General features: G+C 44.4%; 1 protein-coding gene across 12 annotated transcripts in view; it reads right to left on the reverse strand.

Annotated features, from left to right (window-relative positions):
* Positions 1-16,233: 16,233 nt before the first annotated feature.
* Positions 16,234-27,848, reverse strand: part of SRRM1 (serine and arginine repetitive matrix 1) — a 32,183-nt gene continuing 20,568 nt past the window's right edge. For all 12 annotated transcript variants that reach the window (XM_082833601.1, XM_082833600.1, XM_082833599.1 and 9 more), the window contains 5 exons: positions 25,530-25,640; positions 22,813-23,277; positions 22,039-22,234; positions 20,233-20,442; positions 16,234-19,815 (listed from right to left, as the gene is read on the reverse strand). In XM_082833601.1, coding sequence (XP_082689727.1) covers positions 19,711-19,815; positions 20,233-20,442; positions 22,039-22,234; positions 22,813-23,277; positions 25,530-25,640 — 1,087 coding nt within the window. In that variant the 3' untranslated portion in view covers positions 16,234-19,710. The remainder of the gene's footprint in view (positions 19,816-20,232; positions 20,443-22,038; positions 22,235-22,812; positions 23,278-25,529; positions 25,641-27,848) is intronic.

The following is a 27,848-nucleotide window of genomic DNA, read 5'->3' on the forward strand; positions in this document are numbered from 1 at the left end:
CTCAACACCTTCCAGACCATGTTCCTGGGAGCAGTTTTATTTCCTACACTGCTCATAGATGTTCTGTAGAGGTAGTGTGATCAAATGTGTGTGGGAAATGCTGGGTTCACGTGAAGCAGGCCTCCTCTGACTTCAGTACCATCAGACGCCATCCTGCTATCAAGGGAAGCCTCTGATCACTTCTGTGCCACTGGCCACATGTGTCTATTGAGCGCTGGAAATGTGGCTGGTGAGGAACTGAATTTTAAATTCTAGTTCATTTAGGGCCTCCCTGGTGGCTCAGTGGTTAAGAATCTGCCTGCCAATGCAGGGGACACGGGTTCGAGCCCTGGTCCGGGAAGATCCCACATGCCGCGGAGCAACTAAGCCTGTGCGCCACAACTACTGAGCCCGTGTGCCACAACTACTGAAGCCCGCATGCCTAGAGCCTGTGCTCCACAATAAGAGAAGCCACCACAGTGAGAAGCCTGCGCACCGCAACTAAGAGTAGCTCCCACTTGCCGCAACCAGAGAAAAGCCCATGCGCAGCAACGAAGACCCAATGCAGCCAAAAAAAAATCTAGTTCACTTAAATTAATTTAATTTAAATAATCACATTTGGCTAGTGGGCACCATATTGGAGAACACAGCCCCAGAGCCTTTTATATTCTAATAGGTGTTAAACGGCTTTTCCCAACATGCTTGATCAAAGATTCAATCTCTTTCTCTTTTCGTGTATGGTGTGCTATTAACCCCTGTTTTGTAGTTTGGGAAATCCTTCTCTGGTCCAATCCTCATTTAACAGATGGGAAAACTGATCCCAGAGAGGGGAAGGGACTTTCCCAAGGTCACACAGCAAGTTAGATGCCCAGTTGAGGCTTGAATGCAAACCTCTCTCCTGGTCCAGCTCTACCTCTCATGTTTTTTGACTGCTTTAACTAAGGGTTGACGCCAAAAGGAAGAACCGACACTGAGTTTGTTTAGGGTCCAGTTCTGTGGCAGGAGCTCGCCAATACATGGACTCCTTTCATCCTCTCAATAACCCTGTGAGTTGGGAATTAGTAGCCCCAATATATACATGGGAAAACTGAGGCTCAAAGAGGGGAAGAGACTTGCCCAAAGCAATACATGTGGCCATTGCTTGAAATGATCAGAGCTGTGTCCAAAATGCGCAATCGGCAGGGAAAAGGTGGGGAAACACCAGGAAGGAGAAGAATAAGCCTCCGTAACCAATGAACAAAGAATTGGGGTGGGGGTAGGAGCACAGGAAGCTGGCCCAGGCCCACAGGAAAATCAGGATAAGAGGAGAAAACACTTGAAAAAGACAAAGCTAAAAAATGACCCCAAACGTCAGTGTCCAGGGATGAGTGGGCCTCTGGTCCTTGGACAGCCATTCTATAGGTTGGATGGCAACCAATGGGGGAGTTGGTGTGAACGCTCTGGCCAACAGGGGAAGCCGTGACAAACTGGCGAGGGAGAGAACCAGTCAGATCCTGTCTTACATGAGGTTTGGCTCTAGAAGGTGTAAGCATGGTTTATAACAGCCAAAGAAGCAGAATGAGGGAACAGGTGGTTGCCTTGACTTAAAATTGTGTAAATGGTGCAGCCACAGACGTGAGCAAATGAGCAATGGCTAGTTCAGAAGAAGGGATGACTTAAGAGCCCTCAACCAATAATGAGTAATAAGGGACAATGGATGGCATTGTGCTGTATGGGTAGTTAGAGCACGATCACAGGAGATATTCAAGACTTCTTGTCTGCAGAATGGGGGCTGGGAAGGGATTAGATGCTGGGAAGGCATCACTTCCTCCACCCTCCACGTGTCTTTTAGAGAAGGCAACCATACCCCCATTCTCAGGGTCTGCTCCCTCAACACTAGGTCATGGGCGGTGGCCCCTCAGCTGGCCAATCAGCTTCACTCTCCTAGAATTTGAAATTGAAACCTAAACACCGGCCTCTGTCGGGTGTTTGAACTGAGAGGACCTGCAGAGCTGGGGCTGAGGCAGCCAGGAGTCCTGAGAAAGCTAGTGATGGGAGAAGGTGAGGAAAAAGTAGGCGTGCAGCCAGATGGGCAGCGGTGGTGGGGGGCGATGTCATTTTTGTTCTGGTTTTGTTTCTGGCTCCTTGGAGCTAGGGACGCTTTTCCAGCCCTTGCCCTTACACAAGGATCCTGCCAGTAACCCGCTCCACCTACCGCCCCCCCCATTTATGCTTAAGTAGGCTGAGGGGGTTCTGTCCTTGTAACTAAAGTGAGGCGTGTATGTGTGTGTCTGTGCGTGTGTGTGTGTGCATGTGTGTGTGTGTGTTTGTGTTTGGGTGTTGGGGGAAATGTATTCAATATTGTGTCTGAGAGCCTGTGTGCCTTGTGAGGGTATATCCTTTTCTCTGACCTCAGGTGGTCTTCCCATGTGTGACGTCAGGGGTTGAAGAAGAGGCTCTGTTCTGACAGCCAGCTTTCTGTTGCAATGCTAAATGCCTCGGAAAAACCACATTCATTCAACAAGTCAATCATTCATTCTACAAATGTTTATTGAATGCCTACTATGTGCCAAGCACTGTTCTAGGCAAAAGGGATGAGGCAGTGAATAAAACAGAAAAAAACAAACCAACTAAACTTTCATGCAAGAACGGCCTCAGTTTTTCCATCTGGAAAGTGGAGCAGGGGCCCCGGGCAAGAGACCTGGAACCCCGGGCAAGAGACCTGGAACCCAAGAGGCAGGAGAGGTGGGTGGGTGGTGACGCCTCCTGGGCTCGTGTTGCAGGCTGGGCTGGGCTGGGCCTGCCAGCGGGCCTGGCCCCAGCCCCATTCCTGGCTATTGGGCTCCGCAAGCAGCTGGCCTTCACCTGTCACTGCTTAGCAATCCCTATTTGGCCTGGGGGCTGCCCCACCCGCCCTCTGACTCACCCCCTGGGCCTTCCCCAAGCCCCTCCTTTGACCTTTGTGTGTGGTGGGATCCTGGAATACCAGGCGGGGTTCAAATACCAGGACCACCACTTTCTGTCTATGTGACCTCAGGCAAGCTTCTTATTCTCTGTGCCTCCGTGTCTGCCTCTGTAAAGTGGGTATAATAATAGCATCTTATGGGCTTCCCTGATGGCGCAGTGGTTGAGAGTCCACCTGCCGATGCAGGGCACACGGGTTCGTGACCCGGTCCGGGAGGATCCCACATGCCGCGGAGCGGCTGGGCCCGTGAGCCATGGCCGCTGGGCCTGCGCGTCCGGAGCCTGTGCCCCGCAACGGGAGAGGCCACAGCAGTGAGAGGCCCGCGTACCGCAAAAAACTTTGGCGGGGGTGTCAATTAAATGTATTTATGGTTTAAGCCACTTTCAGTTGGCTTTTCTGTTACTTGAAGCCAACAGAATCCTGACTGATAGACTCTCCTGAGCCTCAGTTTTCTCATCTGTAAGATGGAGATGATCATTCCGAGCTCACAGAACTGTGAACGTTATAGGAGAGAACATGTGTGGGAAGTCCAGCGGCCTCTACAGAACAAGGGGCTCCCTCCTGTCTTCCTCTGCCCGGCCCAGGACCCGGTGCCCGTCACAAACGCGGCTGCCTCACTTCCTGCCGCTGCACTGGCCGCAGGTCCCCGACGTGCCTCCCAGGCTTGACGGGGTGTCCCCTGCGGGCCCAGCACAATGGGAACCAACGTCAACCCCAGTCCCGCGGTGAGTCAACGAAAGAGGGAACCAGGGCTGGTTCTCTTCCCAGGCGAGTGGCAGCTGGGAGAGGCAGCTAGACCTTGGGGCTGAGTCAGGCTCTGCCACAGCCTCGGTGTGTCGCCAGCCAGTCCGCCACAGCCGTGCCTCTACGCCTCAGCTATTTTATCTGTAAACTGGGAATAACAATGGCGCCTGCTTCCCAGACGTGCTCTGATTAACTGAGCAGGTGTGGTCAGGTGCTTGGCGGCCACAGGAGCTCGAAAGTGGCAGCTCCCTTAGTCTTTGACTCCCCATGACAGCTTTCTGGTCCTTAAAAGCCTGCGACTCTGGGGATCACGTTATCTAGCTTTTTTTTCTTGCTTTTTTTCCCTTTTATTTATTTTTGGCTGCACTGGGTCTTCATTGCTGCTTGCGGGCTTCTCATTGTGGTGGCTTCTCTTGTTGTGGAGCACGGGCCAGCTTTTTTTTAAATAGTGCAACTTCTTCAGATAAAATCTTGTGCACAGGAACACTCATAGCAGGAACGTTCATTTGCGATAGCTAGAAACAACCCAAATGCCTGTGGACAGGTCCCTGGGTAAACAATGGTGGTACATCCATCCATACAACAGAACACCAGGCAGCGCTGGAAAGGGATGGACTATCGATACATGTAGCAACATAGATGGATCTCAAAGTAATTATGCTGAGTGAAAGAAGCCAGACAAAAAAGAGTACATACTGTATGAGTCCATTTATATAAAAAAATCTAGAAAATGCCAAATGGCGTGTGGTGACAGAAAGCAGATCGGTGGCTCCTGGGTAACGGGGGAACTGAAAAGGGGCACGAGGAAACTTTTGAGGGTGGTGGATAAGTTCGCTCTCTTGATCGTAGATGGTTTCCCGAATGTACATATACGTGAAAACTTATCAAAGTGTACACTTTAAGTGCGCCAGTTTCTCGTGCATCAGCTCTGCCTCAGTAAAGCCTTAAAAACAAAACAAAAGTCTCACGTGAAAGCCCAATGCATAAAAGTTGAAAGTGAAGGACAGGGACTTCCCTGGTGGCACAGTGGTTAAGACTCCGTGCTCCCAATGCAGGGGGCCTGGGTTCGATCCCCGGCTAGGGAACTAGATCCCACATGCACGCCTCAGCTAAGAGTTCATACATGTCACATCTAAGGAGCCCACCTGCTGCAACTAAGGAGCCAGTGAGCTGCAACTAAGGATCCCATGAGGCACAACTAAAGAAGCCTGCCTGCTGCAACTAAGACCCGGTGCAATCAAATAAATAATTTTTTTTTTTTTTTAAGTGAAGGACAGAGCAGCTCTGGGGGTGGGGTGAGGGCTGGAGTACCAGCTCATGCCCTTGGCCTCTCCCCACCACCCAGGAACAACTTCGGCTTGCTCAACCTGGAGCTGCAGGGTCCACTGGGTCTCCACTAAGCACATTTCAAAGAAACACGGACACTTCTAGGAGAGGGGAAGGGCCCTGTGTAAAGTCACACAGTCTGAATGGAGTAGAACCAGGGGCAGAAGGCTGGATTCCCCCCTGGGTGGCCGAACTCTTTCCAACAGGCACTGGGAGTGGACTGAGTGTCCATCCATGGCCCCCAGGATGGCCCAGCAGCACAATCAGTAAACGGGTCCGAGATTCACCATGTGTTCAACCGTATACTAGGCTCCGAGGGGAGCACAGAAGTAAGCAGACCCCAGCTTCTCATCCTTAAGGACCTCTCAGCCTAATTGGGAGCAAGAAAGACCTAGAATTCAGGGAGAATCAGAGACACAAAATTATAAAGATGGCTTGGGTGTGGAATCCCTGGGCTGGAGGACTGTGACCACCAACCAAGAGGGCAGCACGTGCGCGTTCCTCTGGCGGCCGGGGAAGAAGGGTGAGCGGTACTTTGACAGGCACAGCACAGGGCTCTTGCCTCGCCCCAGGGTGAGACTGCAGTATGCCGGTGCCCTTCGCTGATGTTCCTATTTCACAGGCGAGACACTGAGGCCCAGAGAGGGGATAGAACTAAACCAGAACCAGAGCCTGGGTGTCCCGACTCCAAATCCCAGTCTCCTTCCAAAGCTGCCCCTCGATAGGGTTGGGCGGGTGGCCATCACTGCTGGGGTCTGGAGTCTGCTGTTCCTCCTGGTAGGGTGGGCACTGGGGGCTGGGCCTTGGGTAGGACAGTGAGATCGGGGCAGGGTGAGGAGAGGATTACAGCCAGCCCATCGCAGCCTATCCCTGGCTGCTGCTGGGTCAGGCGATGACAGCCTTCCTCCCCACTGAGCCCTCTGGAATGCTTGGAACTCGGTGGTGACGGTCCGGAGTTTCTCTTGCCCTGGAGGGCCCTGGAGTGGAGGGAAGTTCTATATAAGAACTCAGAGCTTTGGCCTTTCCTCCTGCCCTGCCTCTTCCTTTCCAGGGGACTTTGTGTACACCAAGCATGGAAACAGCCACTCTGGGACACTTGGCCTAGCCTGGTCAGCCTGCCTACTTCCTTTCCCAGCTCCGCATCCAGAATTAAGAAAAACAACGGTCTGTAACATTTAGACAGTTCTGCAGTACAAAAGGCATGCTCTCATATACACGCCTTCACTACAAATGTTCTTCCGCCTCTCCCGAGTTCTTATAATTCAGGTGAGAATCATTATCCCCATTTTAAGGGTAAGGAAACTGAAGCTCAGGGCGCTGGGAGATTGGCCCTGGCCACAGAACTGGTAAGTGTTCAGAGTTTATCCGAGATCCCAAGTCTCTGGGTTCCTAGCTTTGCCCCACCCTACTCCCACCCTTGTGCTCCTGTTAATACCAAGAGGGAGTGTCGTGTGATGGAAAACACAGGCAGCCTCTGAGACATTCAAGTTTGCATCCCAGCTCCACTGCTTCCTTTTGCTTGCTTTTCCTTGGACAGTTACTTCACCCCTCTGGTTTTCATGGTCCTTTATCTGTAAAAGGGGGTAATAATAGTAACCACCCAGCAGGGTTGATGTGCGAATGAAACGAAATGCTCACACATGAAGTACTTGGCACACGGTGAGCAGAAAGTAGTCAATGAATGACAGGGGCTATTTTATCCCAGGCCCTGGAGGCGAGACCATGTCTGTCCTGAAGGTCTACCTGGCCCTGTCTCCTCGCTGGCTTCTGAGAGGATCCAATGAGATGGCAGATGGCAAAGGGCATAAAGTGTGTGCCTTTATCTCTGCTAAGATACGAATGACCACACAAGACCCAGATTGTCTGAGTGAGGCTACTTTTCAAATTTCATGTCTCCTCTGGACAGAAGGGAACTAAGAAAATCCTAAAGCATGTTCAGGCAAGTTAGTGTAAACTTCTTTCATAAGGGAGGGCACTGAGGCCCCCAGAGGAGCAGGGACCTGCTCACAGCCACACAGCAAGGCAGGGTGGAGGTGGACCCACAACCCTTCCCACTTGACCATGGGGTTGATTCCTCTGTCCTGCTCCTCCCAAAGGGGCCCGACCCAGAGAGACTTGGAGATTGTTGCCCAACGTTTAAGGGCAGGTCCAGGATGGAAAAGTCATGTCTTAGCAGGAGCCACCAGTGGAAAAATGAATGTGATGGGTCATGAATCAACAGAGCAGTGAGGTTTTCCCACATCTATCTTCACTTGTAGTCATGGAACCCTGGCATGTACCTTGTTTTAGGAAAAGGACTTCTCCTGAAGCCTGGGCCCAGCTGTCACCGCTGTACTTAAGAGGGTCACCGTCAGACAAGGCAGGTCTGGAGAATGAGATGAGGCACTTCCCATGAGGCACTGGGGGTACTAACCCGGGCTCTTTGATTTGCATGAACCAGAAAACCCAGCTCAAACTGGCCTCAACAATAAGGGGAATAGGACTTCTTGGTGGTGCAGTGGTTAAGAATCCGCCTGCCAATGCAGGGGACACGGGTTCGAGCCCTGGGCCGGGAAGATCCCACATGCCGCAGAGCAACTAAGCCCGTGAGCCACAACTACTGAGCCTGTGCTCTAGAGCCTGCGAGCCACAACTACTGAGCCCACGCACCCACAGCATGTACTCCGCAGCAAGAGAAACCACCACAGTGAGAAGCCCACACACCGCAACAAAGAGTAGCCTCCGCTCGCCGCAACTAGAGAAAGCCCGCACGCAACAACGAGGACCCAATGCAGCTAAAAATAAATTAATTAATTAATAATAATTTTAAAAAAACAATAAGGGGAATGAACTAACTCATGCATCTAAATTTTCAGAGATGGATCCTCAAGTGTGAGCTTGGTCCAGCAGCTCAAGTGATATCACTATAGTGGTGGGTTAAAACCAGTCCATAACGAAAGGGAACCTTCCTACACTGTTGGCGGAATGTAAATTGGTGCAGCCACTAGGGAAAACAGTATTAAGTTTCCTTACAAAACTAAAAATGGAGTTGCCATATGATCCAGCAAACCCACTCCTGGGCATATATCCAGAGAAAACTCTAATTTGAAAAGATACATGCACCCCAATGTTCATAGCAGCCCTATTTACAATAGCCAAGACATGGAAGAAACTTAAATGTCCATGAACAGAGGAATGGATAAAGAAGATGTGGTGCATGTATACAGTGGAATACTACTCAGCCATGAAAAAGAATGAAATAAAGCCATTTGCAGCAGCGTGGATGGACCTAGAGATGATCATACTAAGTGAAGTAAGTCAGACAAAGACAAATACCATATGAGATCACTTATACTTGGAATCTAGAATATGGCATATATGAACGTATTTATGAAACAGAAACAGACTCACAGACATACAAAACAAACTTAGGGTTACCAAAGGGGAAAGGGGGTGGAGGAGGGATAAAGTAGGAGTTTGGGATTAGCAGATACAAACTACTGTATATAAAATAGGTAAACAAGGTCCTACTGTATAGCACAGAAAACTAGATTCAATGTCCTGTAATAAACCATAATGGAAAAGAATATGAAAAAGAATATGTATATATAAGTATAACTGAGTCACTTTACTGTATACCAGAAACAAATACAGCATTGTAAATCAACTATACTTCGATTTTTTAAAAAAGTATCCATTAAAAAATAAAAAAACAATCCACAAATACTTCAACACTCCCTTCAAACGAAGCCTAATTATTCTCCCTTTGAGTGTGGGCTGGACTCAGTGACTTGCTTCTGGAGGATAGAAAAAAGTGGAAATGAGAGCATGCAACTTCAGAGACTAGGTTCTAGAAGGCACTGTTTTTCCCGCCCCCAACTCTCCGGGGGAAGCCATCTGCCATGGAGAGGCCCACTTGGTGAGGAACCGAGGCCTCCTCCCAACAATTATGTACATGAGCCATCTTGGAAGTGGGTCTTCCAACCCCAGTCAAGCCTTCAGATGAATGCAGCCCCAGCCAACATCTTCCGATAAACTCAGAAGACCCTGAGCCAGAACCACCCATCTAGGCTCTCCAGATTCCCAACCACAAACCGTGTGGAATAAATGTTTCCTGGTGGTTTTTTTGTTTGTTTGTTTGTTTTTTGCGGTTCACAGGCCTCTCACTGTTGTGGCCTCTCCTGTTGTGGAGCACAGGCTCCGGACACGCCGGACCGGGGCACGAACCCATGTCCCCTGCATCGGCAGGCGGACTCCCAACCACTGCGCCACCAGGGAAGCCCTTTTTTAAAAATATATTTATTTATTTTTGGCTGCGTTGGGTCTTCGTTGCTGCTCACAGGCTTTCTCTAGTTGTGGCAAGCAGGGGCTACTCTTCATTGCAGTGCACAGCCTTCTCATTGTGGTGGCTTCTTTTTGTTGTAGAGCACAGGCTCTAGGGGCATGGGCTTCAGTAGTTGCAGCACGTGGGCTCAGTAGTTGTGGTTTGAGGGCTCTAGAGTGCAGGCTCAGTAGTTGTGGCACACAGGCTTAGTTGCTCCGCTGCATGTGGGATCGTCCCAGACCAGGGATTGAACCCGTGTCCCCTGCATTGGCAGGCGGATTCTAAACCGCTGTGCCACCAGGGAAGTCTCATGTTTGCTGTTTTAAGCTTTTAAGTTTAGGGTGCTCTGTACACAACAACAGTAACATAAAAGCACAGACCAGGTTCTATATCTCCATGAAGTCTCTTGGCCCTGCCTTCTGCCTTCCTCCATATATTGGCTTCATCCTCAAAAGGGATCCTCTTTTGGCAGAAGAGCTGCTGCACCTCCAGCTCTCACATTCCCTCAACAGACTCTCCAGGGAACAGTATCCCTCCCAGCAGTTCGGCAGAAGCGAAAAGCAGCTCCTCCCCTCTAAAAGCCATGCCGACTTCTGACAAATCACCGGCTCTGGCTGAGGTAGTGTCCGTCTTTGGGACCGAGGATAAGGGAATGATGCATTCCTTGGTCTAAGCCATCAGAGCCCACCCTGGAGCTGCAGGTGCCACCGCAACCCCCAGCCAATCACATGGGATTCCAATAGAGCCAAATATGGCTCTGATGGTGGAAGAGATGGGGAACAGTTGCTGGAAAGCCACATAATAGCCATGACGTCATGCTAGTGGTGGTGGAATACTCAGGAACAGGAAATCTCCCACGGGCCTGAGCATCCTCCAGAGTGAAGTGATAACAGGGCTTAGAGGTTAAGGTGAGGCCTCTGCAATCAGGCAGCATCTGAATCCTGGCTCTATACTCACCAGCTTATGTGACCTATCTGGGCCTTGGTTCCTTCATCCATAACATGGAGTTAGAATGCCCAGGAATGCAGGTGGAAGAATGAAATGAGGTGCAGTAAAGGCTCAATAAATAAGTCCTACTGTTCATTCAAATTCTTCACTGAGCACCCACTGTTGCTTGGCTGTCTCTTTCCCTGGCTAGACAAAGAGGCACCCAGAGGAAGAGACCGTGGTCATGTCTTTGCCTTGGTAACCCCAGTGCTTGGCGCACAGTAGGCACACACATCTGCAGACCTGAATCATTTGGAAAAGGGAGCAAACGTTCTTTTTGGCTCCAAGGGACAGGGCTAAGACCAAGGCCTGTGTGTGGAAGTCCTAGGGATCAGGATTCAATTTGCTCTAAAGGAGAACTTTCAGATAAAAGGAATAGAGATATCCATAGTTATAAAAGAAAATGAAAGGAATATTTATGGAAGACTTACTATGTGCCAGAAACGAGCCTAAGCCTGTTTCTGGTCCTGTTGTGTTTAATCCTCACAAGTCTATGAGGTAAATACTATCATTAACCCATTTCACAGGTGAAGAAACCAATGCAGAAGATGACTGAGTTTGTTCATTTACTCACTCATTTACCAAATGAGTGCCTTTCCTGTGTCAGGCCCTGGGGATTCACCCATCAACAAAGCGGACAAGTGTTTGAATCACCCGCTGAGCAAAGAGCAAAGCTGAGACATTAGAACCCAGCTGTGTTTGTCTTCAGAGCTCGAGTGCATGACTATTACATGGATTCCTTCCAGAACAGGATCCTCATAAAGTGGTGAGTTTCCTGTCACTGAAGGTGTGCAAGTGAGAACTGGAGACAGCTAGGGGCCAGCTGTAAGGAATTCCAACTTGGGATGGACTGGGTGAGCTGCAAGGGCCCCGTGGCTGTTCTTCAAGCTCTGGAGCCGTCCAGAGTGCCTCAGAGCACTGAATCGGGCCTCTCGCTGACGGGAAGAAAGATAAGGATGGAGGGAAAAGGAAAGAGGAAGAAAAAGGGGAAGCGGGAGGAGCGGACTAACTTCTAGGGCGTGAGCTCGCGCTGCGGGCACCCAGGGCCCGGGCGCCACCTAGTGGAAGAATGTGAGAAGCTGCTGGAACAGGAGAGAGAGACAAAATGAAGGAGCTGGCGGTAGGGACGTGGACAGAGAAATTGAGAGTGTGACAGATGAATGTGTTCCTGCTTCAGCGTTCCAGACCCTCCTGTGCATAACATTGTATATAATGTAAGATATATGTACATTATAAAATATAATGTAAGCATTTTTTCCTCCACATTTTGACCTCTCTGGAATCACCATGCGTCTTCACAATGAACGCGTGATATTTAATAGATGGTGGTGCATCCTCCTATTGCCAGCATCCAAGCTTTGATAAAACTTGGCCATAACTCTCACTGATGAAGCCTTCATGATGCTCCAGGCATGAGCTAAGCCCTTGACATACATTATCTTATTGAATCTATGTCCATTTTACACGAGAAGGAACTGAGGCTGGAGGTGAATCAAGATGGTAGAGTCAGAGGACGTGAAGCTCACCTCCCCACACAACCGCAGCAAACATACTGTACCTGTGGAACAATTCTCACAGAAAACCAACTGGAAACAGGCTGAGGGAGGCGAAGTCACTTGCTTAGCCTCACAGTGTGTCTGTGGCTGAGATGCTACTGCAGAACATTGTTCCTGACCATTGTGGCGCTGCACTGCTCCCCTCTTTTATGTCCCTGAGCATATGGTTTTATCACTATTTGATTGTCCCTCTGCTCCTACCCCCCCATTCCCGGCCATGTGCCATGAACTCCACTGGATCAGGGTCTGCCTTCTATTCATCTCAATTTAATTCTCCTCAGAACCCTGTGAGGTGGGTGCCATTATTACCATTTTATCTGTAGGGTAAGAGTTTAAATAAATAGAAGCATCTAACATTTTTAAAATTATTTATTTTCGGCTGAGTTGGGTCTTTGTTGCTGCACGCGGGCTTTCTCTAGTTGCAGCGAGCAGGGGCTACCCTTCATTGTGGTGTGCAGGCTTCTCCTTGCGGTGGCTTCTCTTGTTGCAGAGCATGGGCTCTAGGCACGCAGGCTTCAGTCGTTGTGGCATGCGGGCTCAGTAGTTGTGCCGCACGGGCTTAGTTGCTCCGCGGCATGTGGGATCTTCCCAGACCAGGGCTTGAACCCATGTCCCCTGCTTTGGCAGGCAGATTCTTATCCACTGCACCAGCAGGGAAGCCCTAACATTAAAAAAAAAAAAAAAAAAAAAGACAATAATAAATATACAAAAGGGAGAACTGTAGCTGTTTTGATGTTGGCATGGGGTAATTCGCTTTCTTTTATCTATTTTCCGAATTTCCTGGTTGTTCAACAACGACATTTAAAATGTATTCTGCAATTTTAGTTCATGATCTGCCCAATGGAAACAAGAATATTAAACATTATGTATACATGGTTTGATCCTGATGTTTGTAGCTACATCAGTACTTCTAAATATATAGCGGGGGGAAAACCCAGTTTGTTCCATATATTAGAGGAGGGGAGCTCAGGGAAGGTTGAGCGTAGTCAGGTAGAGTACTTGACCTGAGGTAGGTGTCCTTGGTTATAGCTGGATGATGGGATTGCCAACAATTTTTTTCTTTTTTTTTTTTTTGGCCATGCCACATGGCTTGCAGGATGTTAGTTCCCAGACCAGGGATTGAACCTAGGCCCCCGCAGTGAAAGCGCCGAGTTCTAACCGCTGGACCACCAGGGAATTCCCAATTTGTTTCTCTTTTTGTTTTCCAAATTCTCTAAAAGTGAATATGTATTTTTTTTGAGTTAAAAACCATCATCGTAAATACGTCTCTAAGTCCAAAAAGGATTAGGACATTAGGAGACCAGAAAGGATATCCCAGGCAGAGACCAGCAAGAGAAAAGCAAAGGAACAAACGTGGGAAATCACAGGGTACCTGGCGGCTGCTCTGCACATCTTGGCTGTCTGGATGGGTCCCGATGGTCGGTGGCGTGAGCGTCTTCCTCCAGGCAGGGCCCAGACCAGTCAGGCTTACCACTCCCCTCTGCTCATGTTGGCTATGTAAGCCAAAGCCTCCATGCATAAATTGCTAGAAGGGTCTCTACCCGGTTATGCACTAGGGGAAGAACAGATGTGGGACTTTGGGGTTCACAAAGGCCACTTCTGCACATCGTTTCCTATTTTGGGGTTTTTCCTTCCACATCTCCAATATCCCGAGAGCTACTTCTACCCCTGCTTCAGAGGCACCTGGTTACTCTCAGTCTGTTTCCTTTCGCTACAGCAGAATTAAAGCTGGGTGCCCTCAATAGCCCCTTGGCTGAGGCAGTCTGAGGGGGTGGCATGGCACCTGGGGGAGCCGTGGCTTTACCTTGGGGCAGTCGGTTCCCATGACAAGGCCTTGGCTAGATGGGTGGTTTTCGCATGGTTTTGGGTTGCGGAACCGTTTATCAAAAAGAATCCAACAGGGAAGCTCAAAGTTTAAAAAAAAGCAGAGCAAAGCCCTTGCAAAGCTTACCTGTATCATCTCTCAATCCCCCAACAAAGATCAGTACTACTAGTGGCCCCAACCTACAGAGAAAATCTGAATCATAATTCTCCCCACTTAGGACTCTGCAGGGCAGTTTACAAACTGGTGGACTAGGTGACCTGTAAGGTAACGGCTTTCCATTTTGTTGACTGTATCAATCACATTAGAATACATTTTACATGGTAACCCAGTTCACAAGCATACATATGCACACAAGCACACAAGCACACACACACCATGAAATAATACTTAACCTACTATATGTGATTCACACTTAAACTTACGATTTCATTTTTTTATTTTAATGCTGGTTGCAACTCATTCAACTTTACAATTCACTGCCGAGTCTCAACCTGCAGTCTGCAAAACACTTCCTTAATGAAGTTTCAGATGAAGAGTTGATGACTGGCCTACCTGGTGAGAGGCATCCGTATACTCTGTGCACGTGGCACCACTCTTTAAGAATCAGCACATCAGCTTCTCCTCCCATGATACACCTGAAATAAAAGGCCATCTTGGCAAAAACCTCTTATGATGTGAAGGCCTGCCAACTTAACTATATATTGACAAATGTGGAAGATTTTTGCAAAGAAATACAGGAAAAACCTGTATTTCAGATCCTATCATCTTTCCTTTGAAAACGGATTTGCACGGAAGACCACTTAGGGGTACAGCAATAATTGGGTTCCTAAGAGCCAGAAGACAATGTTTGGTATGAGCTAAGATGGAACTTTCAAATGAAAAATACAGCAAATAAGTTTTCAAAAGGCAAAAACGTCTTACAGATTTTTGGAGCCGGTCTTTCAAAGGAAGGAGCAGAGTTGGGTCCTCAGGACATCAATGCCTTTCAAATTTCAACTTCCAAACTTCTTCAGAGTAATTTTTCAGAGTAATAAGCTCCATCCTTAATTTCAATGCCTTTTGAAGAACCACACAAATTTGGGCAGATTTTCTACATTCGTCGTCTAACGTGATTCTGTTACAATACCAGACAGGTATATTGAGGAAAAACAGCATTCTTTATCAGATGGTGGGAGAGACAATATCAACTAGACCCGCATGTACCTTAAGTAAGTCACACTCTCCCTTAGTCTCCTGATCCTCTTTACAAACGTGGGAACAAATTTTTGCTTGGCCATAGCCCCCCAGCCCCAGCCTCCAAAATGGGTATGAAAGTTCCACAGAGCACTTTACAAATGTATTATCAGCTCCACTCTGCAGAAACTCTGAGAGTCCTACAGCCACAATTTCAGAAATATTCTCATACAGATACAAATGTGTTTATATATAAAATAGATAACTGATGGGGACCTACTGTGTAGTGCAGGGAACTCTACTCAGTGCTCCGCGGTGGCCTATATGGGAAGGAAATCTGGAAAAGAGTGGAGATATGTATTTGTGTGGCAGATTTGCTTTGCTGTGCACCTGGAACTGACACAACATTGTAAATCAATTATACCCAATTAAAAAAAAAAAGGCATTGGGGCTTCCCTGGTGGCACAGTGGGTGAGGGTCTGCCTGCCGATGCAGGGGACACGGGTTTGTGCCCCGGTCCGGGAAGATCCCACATGCCGCAGAGCAGTTAGGCCCGTGAGCCATGGCCGCTGAGCCTGCGCGTCCGGAGCCTGTGCTCTGCAACAGGAGAGGCCACAACAGTGAGAGGCCCGCGTACCAAAAAAAAAAAAAAAAAAAAAAAAAAAAAAAAAGGCATTGAAGTCTGTCAGCACATGAAAAGATGCTCAACATCATTAGCCGTCAGGGAAATGCAAATCAAACCATAATGAGATACTAGTCCACACCCACTAGGATAGTTATTATCAACATGACAGATAACATGTGTTGGCAAGGATGTGGAGAAATAATAACCCTCATACACTGCTAGTAAGAAGTCTGGATAGTGTAGCTGCTTTGGAAAATAAGTCTAGCAGTTTCTTAAAAAGTTAAGTATGACCCAGCAATCCCACTCCTAGGTATATACACCCAAGAGAACATATGTCCACATAAAAACTTGTATGCCGAATGTTCATAGCAGCTTTATTCCTAAGAGCTGGAAAGTGGAAACAGCTCAAATGTGCAACTGATGTGGATAAACAAAATACGGCATATCCATATAAGGGAACACCACTCAGCAATTAAAAAAAAAAAATGAAGTACCATGGATGAACCTTAAACACATATTAAATGATTGAAGCCAGACACAAAAGCCCACATACTGTGTAATTCCAGTGAAATGTCCAGAATAAACAAATCTATAGACAGAAAGTAGTTGCCAGGAGCTGGGGCTGATGGGACTGTCAGTAGAATGGAAAGTGACTGCTAATGGGCAGTTTCTTTTTAGGGTGATCAAAATATTCTGGAATAGGTAGTCGTGATGGTTGCATAACCTTGTGAATATATTAAATACCACTGCACTGCACACTTTAAAATGGTGAATTTTATTAAAAAGAAAAAAAAGAAAAAATTACATTAAATAGGGCTATGATTAATTAAAATCCTTTTTAGACATCCAAACTAAAATTTACCATAGTTACTAGAATGACCACATATTACGTTAGCTAAGAAAATGGGAACCTCTTTGTACTATCATTGCTTTATATGTATTAACTATCACACTTAACCCTTCAAAAACAACTCTGAAGTAGATTCCACCATTATTTAACTCAGAGAGAAATGGCAGCACTTAGAGGCCAAGTAACTTGACCAAGGTCACACTGTAGAAAGCTGTGCTAGAAACCCTGGTCTACCAAACTTTATGTTCTTGTCCACTCCAAATTGTTTGCATGTGTTTTACCCCCAGTGGGCAAATACTAGAGAGCAGTAAACACCATGTCTTCATTTTCTTTACCTCAAGCCCTAGTAGTGCCTTGCAAGTACAGAGGCAATGACGGTCAATTAAACTTATTTACTCATCTGTTCATCGAGCATTTGTGCTTCTACGATGTACCAGGCATTGGGGACACAGTCACATACAAGACCAAGTTCCTAAGGACCAAAAACATCATCTCAGGTGGTAATAATTGCTATAGATGAAAACAGAGGAGACGAAGGTGTTCTTCAGACAAGTGTCTGAAGAAAACGAAGTAAACATGTCAGATCCGGCAGTGAGGACAAAGGCCCCGAGAGAGGTTTAAAGGAAGGGCAAGGAGGTAGGTGTGGCTTGAGCAGACTGAGGAGTAGAGATGAAGGTGCCAAACTAGGTGCTACTGGGTCTTGCAGTCCAGAGTAAGAAATTTGGATTTTACTCTGAAGCAGAAAAAAGGAGCTGAGGGTTTTGAGCGGTACTATCATGACAGGCTGCTGGGAACAGAATGGCCTTGTGTGCATGAGGATTGGAGGGTGGACAATGCTGCCACTGACAGTATCAACTCAATTTTGAGTAAATGAGAATGACAGGTACTGAATGGGACAGATAAATCAGAGGATATGTTCAATTCGGTATGCCTTTTAGACATCCAAATGAAGTTATTAACTAGGTAGCTCGATAGAGGTCTAGGTCAGGAAGTCTAGACGGGAAAGAACTTTGACACACAAAAAGACATTTAAGGGACTAGGGATTCAGTGTCCTTGGTGGCATTCCCTACAAACTCCATCACTTCACGTTTCAAAGGATCCACTAGAGATGAAAGAGCTACTGAGGTAGGAGGAAAACTAGCGCTGCATCTAGAAGGTAAACCAGTGTTGCCCCCTAGAACCCAAGAGAAGGAAGTGTGTCGACAAAGGAGTGAACGACTGAGTCAACTCTTGCCAAGAGGGGTAGTAAAGGATGGAGAATTGATCGCTCATTTTGGCAAAATGGAAGTTACTGCTAACCTTAACAAGCAGTTCAGTCAAGTGGAGGAATGAAAGCGTGCTGAATAAATGGGACAAGTGAATAAATGGATTGAATGAGTGAATGGCTAGATAGATTCCAAGTACCCCAGTGATGTTCATTGGTTTGTTCATATTGAAAGGGGTAAATCAGCTGCAACCATCTTAGAAACCGGATATCCTGGGGACTTCCCTGGCGGTCCAGTGGTTAAGACTCCACGTTTCCAATGCAGGGGGCACAGGTTCGATCCCTGGCTGGGGAACTAAGAACCCACATGCTCAGTGGCCAAAAAACAAACAATAAACAAGCACAAACTGGAATATTCTGTGCATTTCCTACATCACAGAATTATAAAGTCAAAAGGAAGTCATGTGGAAGATCCCTGAAAGCTCTAAGTTGCCGCGGACACATGTAAGATTCTATCAATGGTGGAGAGTCACTCTAGATACCTTAGTTCAGTCGCTACAAAAGCAGCTTCATTAATAAGCTTTTGCCTTGTTACAAATCACTCTAAAAACCCACCTGTAAAAATAGCCCCTCTATGTCCATATCCTTTAGATAAAAAACTGCCCACTAAGTTTTCCTGAAATTAAGACATGTAGGCATTTTCCTTCTTTTTGCTTCAACTACCAGAAACTATAATCAAATTAACTGCCTATGTGACAACTTGCTAAGCTTAGATTCACTTGCCAAAAATTCCTTCTTTCTTATGAATGTTGTTGTTTTACCTTATACAATGTTATCAACTCCCAAGTTTCCTCAAATTATATTGTTCACACCACACCACACACACACACACCCCCCAATAGAGGGAGGTTGCTCCAGTCATTTCTTAACCTTCGTTCGCTTCCTGGAATGTGCCAGGCTTCTTCTGTCTTGGGGTGTACAGATACTGTTTGCTCTGCCTGAAACTCTTCCCCTATGCCTGGCTGACTAGCCCATTATATGTGTTGCAATCTCACTGTGTGCTTTCCCTTCATGGCATTTATCACATTAATTACTAAAATAAAGATGGTAAGACAATTTCATCACCTCGTTTTTCCCTTGTCTAATCCTCACTCTGCCAAAGGTGCCAAGGGGGTAAAGGCACTGTAAGATTTCTAAGGTAGGTTTCCTGCCGTATTGAGATGGGTAAGTAAAAGTGAGTGGCCAACATTTTTAAATTTAGAAATTTATTGTTTAATCCACAAGCTTTATATAGCTTTAGTTTAAAAAAAACAAAAAAAAAACCCAAGAAAAACAAAACAAAAACAGTGAAAACAAGACACTATTTCAAAGTCTGGGCCCTTCCAGCTTTCCAAATACAAGAGCTCTGAAAGTTGTATATACCAATCGGAAGAACAAGACAAAATTATGAATGGAGCCATGACGTTTCATAAAACAAAATTTTATGTAACTGAAGGATCCTTCCTGGGACTAGTTAACTGCCTTTACAAAAAATAAAAATAAACAGAACAGAGTGAAATTCCAGTGTTCCAAATCAACTTGTTACACATCAATATAAACCCACAGTGTCCTGGCAAACAACATGCTTTCATTTTCTGTCTCATCCTAGAGCTCGAATCCTGATTCATTTCAGCAGAGACTCCACAGGCAACAGGAAAGATTGTGGCATTAAAATATTCATTTATACTTTTGTGGTAGTTCAACAGTGGTCTTATTTCTGGGAAAGCTTGCAAAAACCATACAAGGTTGGAAGCATCATAACTTAAATGGGTGCTAAGACTCAAATGAGAAAAAGGAAAAAAGAAAGAAAAAGTAGAAAGAAAAACCTCTGGGAATAGACAGGGGCATTTAATGGAACCATAAGAATGCCAACAATATTTAAACCCCCTTTTTTAAAAAGGGGATTTTTTTTTTGGCTTAAAATATTTCACTCTAAATGAATTTATGTCAGCTGTCAATGAAAGAATGTCACTAATACACTGTGGACACCTTTTGCAATGTAAATCCATGCCCTTTTTTTTTTACATGGTGAACTTCAACCTAGCAATTATTACAACAAATGTTATAGTCTAAAGCTCAAACACATTTTTAGCAATTTTGAAACTGAATTGCGTACAAACCAAATAAAATTTACATCATAACAAACATTTCCACCTAGGACTGTGGGGACACTTGAGCCTTCCGCATTGATCTCAGGGCCTTTTCACGCAGGTGCTTTTCTAAGTCATCAAGGTTATCTTCAGCCTCACTTTCAGTCTCCTAAAAAAAAAATATATATAAAAAAAAAAAAAACGCCAAAAAGGTCATATCGTTAAATCTTGAGACACCGGTGGGAGATGCTGAGTACAGAGAAAAAGAAAATTCTTGTGATGTGTGCACAACTCTATGAATACACAAAAAAACCATAAAATCACTATACTTTAAATGGGTTAAGTCTATGGTATATTTAATTATATTGAATTTCTTTTAAAAAATATACATTAAGCTTTTTGGATGCCATTCATATTCTTATCGTTAGCCTTAGCAAATTCCTGCTCTTGGTAGGTGGTCATAGAGAAACCGATCAGAAAAGAGTTAACAGCTGAGCATCCAATTATTAGAAAAAAATTACTTAGCTACTTCTCAATACCAAATGATTCAGCTATCTGTACACACTGTAAGAGTGTTCGTAAATACCTTCTTAGGCTCTGGCTCTGCCTCTGGTTCTTCCTGTGCTGACGCGGTTGTGGGAGCAGCAATGGCTGCAGGGGTCACAGGAGCTGCAGCAGCTGCAGCTACAGCCTTTTCCTTCTTGTGTTTTTTGTGCTTCTTGTGCTTCTTATCCTTTTTGTGTTTCTTGTCCTTCTTTTTCTTCTTTTTCTTTCCACCTCCTTCTGGGTCTGAATTCTAGAAATCCAGAAAACCCAAAGCAATAAAATCAACCTGTCGAACTAAACATTTTATTTCTTCAAGGGAATAAGCAACTGGACTAATCTCAGGATTTCATACGGCTTCAGGGGGGAAAGAAGACCCAGGGCCAGTCAACACTAAGAAAAGTACTCCTAAAAGATGGGAACCACCACTGAAAGCAAAGACTTCCAAGAGTTGAAACAGACCTTGAAGATAAATGATTTTAAAAAAATTTCCCCAACTAACTTCACATAAAACCAGGCCTCCCAACCACAAGCTATGAATCAGGTCTCCAAGACTGGCCTGAGTCAGGGTCTACCTCCATATGTAAGGAAAAGCACCATGTGCAACAGGAAGAAAAGTCTCTGAACTCAACTAGACCTGATTTGAATTCTGGTTCCTGAACCTATTAAACTAGTTGACCTCAAATTGCCTGACGTGTTCTGAGGCCTTTTTGTCAACCCAAAATGGGTATAACAATCCTTGATAAAGCTGTTACAAAAGTTAAATGGGAATATCTGTAAATCACCCACAATACCAGCCTAACATGTAGGCTTTTAATAGCTATTATCCTAAATACAAGCGTGTATGAATGCCACATCTCTAATCACTGTCTGATCTATCTCTAGAATGTGGGTACATTGTTCTCCACCACATATATTCCAAATTTAAGCAAAGGGTAGGCTCTGCTATAATTGCATCTAGTCTATAATTTTTAAATCTCACATTTCTAAGCAATTACTTAAAATTCCTCAATCCATTCAGTCAGTCTGCACAATAATTCAATCCTATTAAGATGGACATCCACCACTGATTTTATACAATACAGAAACCTGCCATGATTAGATTAATGAATCACAAAGAAAACAGTTTAAGCTCTGATATTTTAATATCCCAATGATATTTAAGCTTGACAATGTAAAAACAAGAGTGTTATTCTTATCTATGTAGCTTGCCAAAGATCAGGCTATATGGGACAACAAAGTACTTTCCACTCCATCTAACATTTCACAAGTTGTGAGGTTCATTTTTTATTATAGAAATAATGTATTTACACTGTAGGAAAAAATAAGACCATTAAGATGTAAAGAAGAAAAATTAAGATCACTCATCATTCTCCTTCTAACATATAACCACTGTCGACATTTTGGTATGTTCTTGTGATAAAGTGTATTTTTTCTATATAAAAATGTAATCAGACTAATAGACATGATCTAAGATTGAAATTTTTATTGATTGTGACCGTAACTATCCCAAAACCTGTCAAACACTAGAGAAAACAGCAGAAACGCTAAATTTTTCTCCTAGATAACAGAATCAAGGGTAATTTTTTTCTTTCTGTTTTTCTAAATTGTCTACATAATCCAATCTTCACCACCAAGATAACAGTATTAATACATCACAAATTAGTGGATGTCTAGAGTACTAAGCATGGACTGTGATGCAAACACCACCACTAAACTTGTGCCTCCTTTTGAAGTCCATCTGAACCATAGAAAGTAATGCTCCTCTGAACTACAAAAGACAAAAAATTCTCTCCTTCCAAGTGACCACGTATAATTGTAAAAGATGTCCAAAACAGGGCAGACATACCCTTGCCGGTGATGGGCTTGGTGTTGGGCTTTTAGCCTTTTTAACCGGTACCGCTGGTGACCAGTTGGTAGAGGGTGACTGAGACTGGACAGGGGATGGAGGTGCTGGGGGCTTTTTAGCTGCTGGCTCAGGAGATCCCGAGACAGATCGGGAAGATGAGACCCTCCTTACCGACTGAGGGCTTGGTGAGGCAGCTCTAGAAACAGAGGGAAAAAATAAAACATTTAATATCCAAAAGCACAGATCCTTCTTTCTTAAGAGAAAACAACCAACTACCATTATACAACCATATAATGAACTTTAAGTATTTCACAGCACTTAGTCTGCTGGTTGATTATACTAACACTTATCAAATTTTTACCACCTAAGTCTCCTGGAGAGTAGTTCAAGCTCCACAATCCTCTATCCATTCTGTTAATGATTCTTCCTGTATGAAATTAGTAATGCCAGTTCCTATATTTAAGACTGCTTTTATCAGTCTTACATAGACATGCAAGAAATATCCTATGCATCACTTCAGAGCTAGGTTTGGAAACAGATTCAATTAGCCTGATATCCCTAAGAACCAAGTAAAATCCTATGGCATTTAGCTTATACCATGAGGAACTATTCTGAAAACAGAAAGGATCTACGAATAGGACCTAGAATTTGCCTTAAAGTTTGTATTCACAGCTATTCTTTTCTGTGATTTCTCAGTTGGGGGGCGGGGGGCTTCCAAGCATAAAGAGCTATGCAAGTTAGTGTTCCTAACCAAAAAGGATAAAATATTTTTACTTTTTTATCTTTTTGGGTTCCGGAGTCCTGGAGACTCTCCTAATGGGCCTAGAACTTGGAGATGGGGACAGCCTTCTTTGGGGTGATGACGATGCTCCTCTTCGAACAGCTGGAGGACTTGAGGAGGTCTGAGGAGCTCGAGGCCGTGGTGAGGGCGAATGCCGTTTGTTTGGTTGTGGTGACCGGGCCTCCCGGGTAGATCGGCTCGGGGAAGACCCTTTCCTATGCTTTGATGACAACGAAGGCGAACGTCTCTTGGTGACTGGGGAGCTTCTTTGTTTGGGAGGTGGCGAATGGGAGACCCGACGCTTTGGTGGTGGAGACGGTGATGGCCTTCGTTTAGGAGGGGGAGGGGGTGAAGCCGTTCTTCTCTTTGGAGGTGGAGAAGGAGAATATCTCCTCTGTATTGGAGGAGAGTATCTTCTTGGGGAAGGTGAGCGACGACGTGGGGGAGGAGAAGGAGTCCTAGGAAAAATAAACGGTCCAACAGAGTAGAAACAGAATGCAAAGAAAACTATGTACTTATACAGCACCACACAGAGAGAGAATATTTCTAAGTGGAAATGTCATGTGTTTAAACTCATTTAAGGTAACAACAACAAAAAAATCACTTAGTAAATTCCTGTTTATCCTAGATGACTACAAATAGGTCATTGTGATTAATGGAGAAATTTAGTTTTCAGACTGAATTCAAATTTGTCAAAAGTCATTTAGCATGGGCTTCCCTGGTGGCGCAGTGGTTAGGAGTCTGCCTGCCGATGCAGGGGACATGGGTTCGTGCCCCGGTCCGGGAAGATCCCACATGCCGCAGAGCGGTTAGGCCCGTAAGCCATGGCCGCTGAGCCTGTGCGTCCGGAGCCTGTGCTCCGCAACAGGAGAGGCCACAACAGTGAGAGGCCCGCGTACCACACACACACACACACACAAAGTCATTTAGCACAATCCATATAAAATCAACTTAGTATTTTTTTAGAAGAGAACCTGGCATTGCTCTAAGGAAACTGAAAATCCATTATCACTATGTAGCAACTAGATAACTACATCAGCAAGACTCTGTTGACCGTGTTCAACTTGAACTCAGGAAGTCTGTGCTTTAAAGAGCTCTCCTGTGTAGGGGGTACCCTCTCTAAACTGGTGTTTGGACTCTGCATTAATAATTAGCATTCACTTGCACAGCTTTAAAAGGCATCTCTACTCTGCCCCCACCAAGACAGACTTACATTTTTTGTGCGTCAAAATAGTATTCAATGGAAGTCTACTGCTAGGCAGAACGCATCCCTGTCAAAGTCTCAACTTGGCCTTCCTCTTAATGCTTAATCCCTACATAACCCTAACTTGCCTCTCAGGAATTAAACCTCAATAAAACATTTAGTTCCAATGGCCTGATTTTCTCCTGAAACATTCAGACCTTGAGCTAAAAATATTTTCCTGCCTAAAAATCAGCTTTGGGATAGGCCATACATTGGGCAACACCATAGAGTTTTCCATTTTGCCCTCATATTTAATAACTCTGAACCCCCATTTCCTCACCTGAAAAATGGGAATACCAAGCAAGATCATCTTGAGGAGACATGAAGTACATAAAACATCTACCACTTTACCTGCCACATAATGGCCATTCAGGAGTTGTAGCAGCAACTATACCGCTTGATAATGTGTTTGAGCAATGCTCTTAAAATTTTTTTCCCCCTAACTTTTATTTTGAAATCATTTTTGTTTTACAGAAGAGTTGCAAAATTAGTGGAGACTTTCCACTTACCATCCCATATAACTACAGAAAAATTACCAAAACTATGAAATTAACTTTGGTATTAACTAAAATACTAATGTCACCCCAGTTTTCTCTACTAATGTCCTTTTTCTGTTCCAGGTTCCAAAAATCAGGATCCTACATGGCGTTTAGTTGTCACGTGTCCTTAGTTTCTGCCAATTTGTAACTGCTCCTGTCTCTCTCCCTCTCATGATTGACATTTTTTTGAAGAGTACTCATCAGTTACTTTGTAAAATGGCTTTCAATTTGGGTTTGTCTGACAGGGTCAACGCTCTGTGTCCAAAGATCCAGTATCCACAAATTCAACCAACCATGGATCGAAAATATTTGAAGAGAAAAAAAATTCAGAAAGTTCCAAAAAGCAAAACTTAACTCCCCACTATAAAGTTAATATTTTTTCCCTCTGTAATCACTAGTGATCCTGCCTTTTAATTTAACATCTTTATTGATACGTGGTTCACAAATCATAAAATTCACCCATTTGAAGTGTGCATTTCAATTGTTTTAGTATACAGTTGACCCTTGAACATGGGTTTGAACTCCATGGGTCCATTTATATGTGGATTTTTTTTTTAATACTTATTGCAGTACTACACAATCTGCTGTTGGCTGAATCCGCAGATACGGAGGGCCAACTGTAAAGTTATACTCAGATTTTCAACTGCGTGGAGGGTTGGTGCCCCTAACTCCTCTCCTTGCTCAAGGGTCAACTATATTCACAGTGTTCAACCATCATGACTCCCCATTCCCATCCCACCCTAGGCACCATTTATTTAATAACTCTCTATCTCTACAGATTCATGTGTTCTGGACTTTTCATGTAAATGGTATTGTATACTATGTGGTATTTTGTTAACAGCTGTGCATGCCACTCGAATAAAATATTTCAATCACAAAGATTCAAAGTTGCTCCCTTTAGCTCCCACTAGCCTACGTGATAAAGTACCTGCGTCGTGGTGGTGGTGTGGGAGACCTGCGTCGACGAGGCGGAGGAGCAGGAGAAGGAGAACGTCGCCTTCTGGCAGGCGGTGGGGAGGGGCTTCTCCTCCGTCTACCACTAAACCAAAGAAGAATTATAGTGATTCAGAGTCAGTAACATTTATAACTAAGTGATCAAGATGATCTAGTTTCAATCATTGTCAACCCAAAGTGCAGCAGCTTTCACCCTATCCCTCAAAGCAGTGTTTTTCTAACTACAGTGTAGTTAGTCAAGACCCTGGGTGAGAACCAGGATTTAAAAAAAAAAAGGAAAGAAAGAAAGGAAGAAAAGAAAAACAAAGTGCTTTAACTTGTGGTAAGGGTAAATTTTGTATTGTGAAATTTTTGTTTCTGTATATAAATATGCAGTCTGAGTCATGACATAAAACATTCTTAACATGACGCAAGGTGAAAAAAGTCTGAAAACACTGCCTCAGAGCATTGCTTTTTAACTAGAATGTACATCAGAAACACCTTGGAAGCTTATTTGAAATTTGTGTTCACCAGGTTTGGGCTATGGTCTAGCCAGTATATGTTTAAAAAGGTTCTTCAAGTGATTTTTGATTCCTTGTTAGGAACAACTGTTCTAAAGCCTAGAAAAATACAATGTTCAAATACAGATATTTAAGGCCCGAAGTCTGGGTGTCACTGCTCCAAGTTCTTGATTTTTTAAAAAGTATGTTCCCACAGTTCAACAGTTGCAAACTATTAACTAAAAACACTACCCCAAAGACAAAGGACCAAGGCTGTCTGAGCACTAAAGCCACTGGGAGCAATGCGGTTAAAATATAGATAAGAATCACGGACCTTAATTCTGAGCAGTTAGGCATTTAACCAATTAACATAAAAAGCACACTTGAAAAATACAATTATAATCAACTGGACTAACTCATAGTAGTCTCCCAGCAGATATACTAAAATAAATACCAAGCCAGTTTGACATCTATTGGCCAAGTTTGTGTATACAAAGAAGTCAAATAATATACAATTAACCCTTAAACAATGTGGGGGGCTTGGGCTTCTGCGCTGGCAGATTCAATCAACCGAGGATCGTGCAGTACTATAATATGCATTTATTGTAAAAAAAAAAAAAAAAAAAAGCCATGTGCGTGTAAGTGGAGTCACACAATTCAAACACATGTTGTTCAAGGGTCAACTGTAATTAGTTCTAAATTTCTTGCCCAGTACAGGATTGATGCTTCCTGTGAATCTGGAAGTATTTTCTAAAGTTTACTAGTCTTGATTCCCCATTAAAACTAAGGAGAGTTCATTAACAGAACAATGAAAATTCTGACATTCATTAGTAAATTTAATTTTTAATCTAAATTTGCTTATGCCCTGTGGGGACTAAGACCTCACTCTGAACAGATTTAAAATATAAACTACAGGACAGATAAGCTTCAGATGAAACGCAGACACCAAATTATTAATTACAAGAAAGAACAGTAAAGGAGAAGCCACTTTACTAGCAAGGCTAATCTGAGAATTACGGGACCTAGAGAAACAGGGTGGACTACTGTTTCAACAGGTAATGAAGATTTCAAACGGGAAAAGACATTTGGGTTTTGACTCAAAAAAGAAAAACAAAGGTTTACACTCGCAAACTCTGAGGGTGAGATGATACAAAGCAGAACTCCCAATGTGTTATCAGTAGGTGTAATAGCAAGAGAGGCTATTACTGTTGATTATGTGACTTCTCTTTTAAAATATTCTCATAAAAAAAATTTAACTCAGATTAGAATCTATTATAATACACTAATGACCTAAGGTATTTATTCTGTGCCTCAGTTTCATTTGTAAAATGAAAGGCTTGGAATAACTAAAAGGTCCCTTTCAGTGATGACCTTCAATGTCCTGTTTCCATGTGAGAAAAAGCCAAAAAGAGAATAAGAATAAAACCATAACCTAAAAAAAAAAAACCAAACAAACCAAACTAGCATACTTAAAGGAACTACAAGAAAAATTTGATAATCACTTATAACTGGAATCTTGACACCCGATGGCTCTATGACCTAAAGGCTACAGTTTCTTACCTGAGCTGATATGGCATACGTATCAGGGGTTTAAAAGAAGAGGAAGAAGTAGAAGAAGAAGGCTAAACATTTTCTAGTTACTCCGAATACTAGTGCCAACTCAAGCCTTCAACTGTGTATAGAAATTGTTGAGTACAGAGGTCTCCCCCCACCCAAACTGCACGAGAACCAGTTTCAATAAGCCTTAAAACATGAAGTAGCCCTCAGCCCTCGAGTATGTAGGAATACAAAAGTCTTATAAGGACAAAGACAGC

Source organism: Leucopleurus acutus, assembly GCF_964270905.1.
Source record: "Leucopleurus acutus genome assembly, chromosome: 2".
Lineage (NCBI taxonomy): Eukaryota > Metazoa > Chordata > Mammalia > Artiodactyla > Delphinidae > Leucopleurus > Leucopleurus acutus.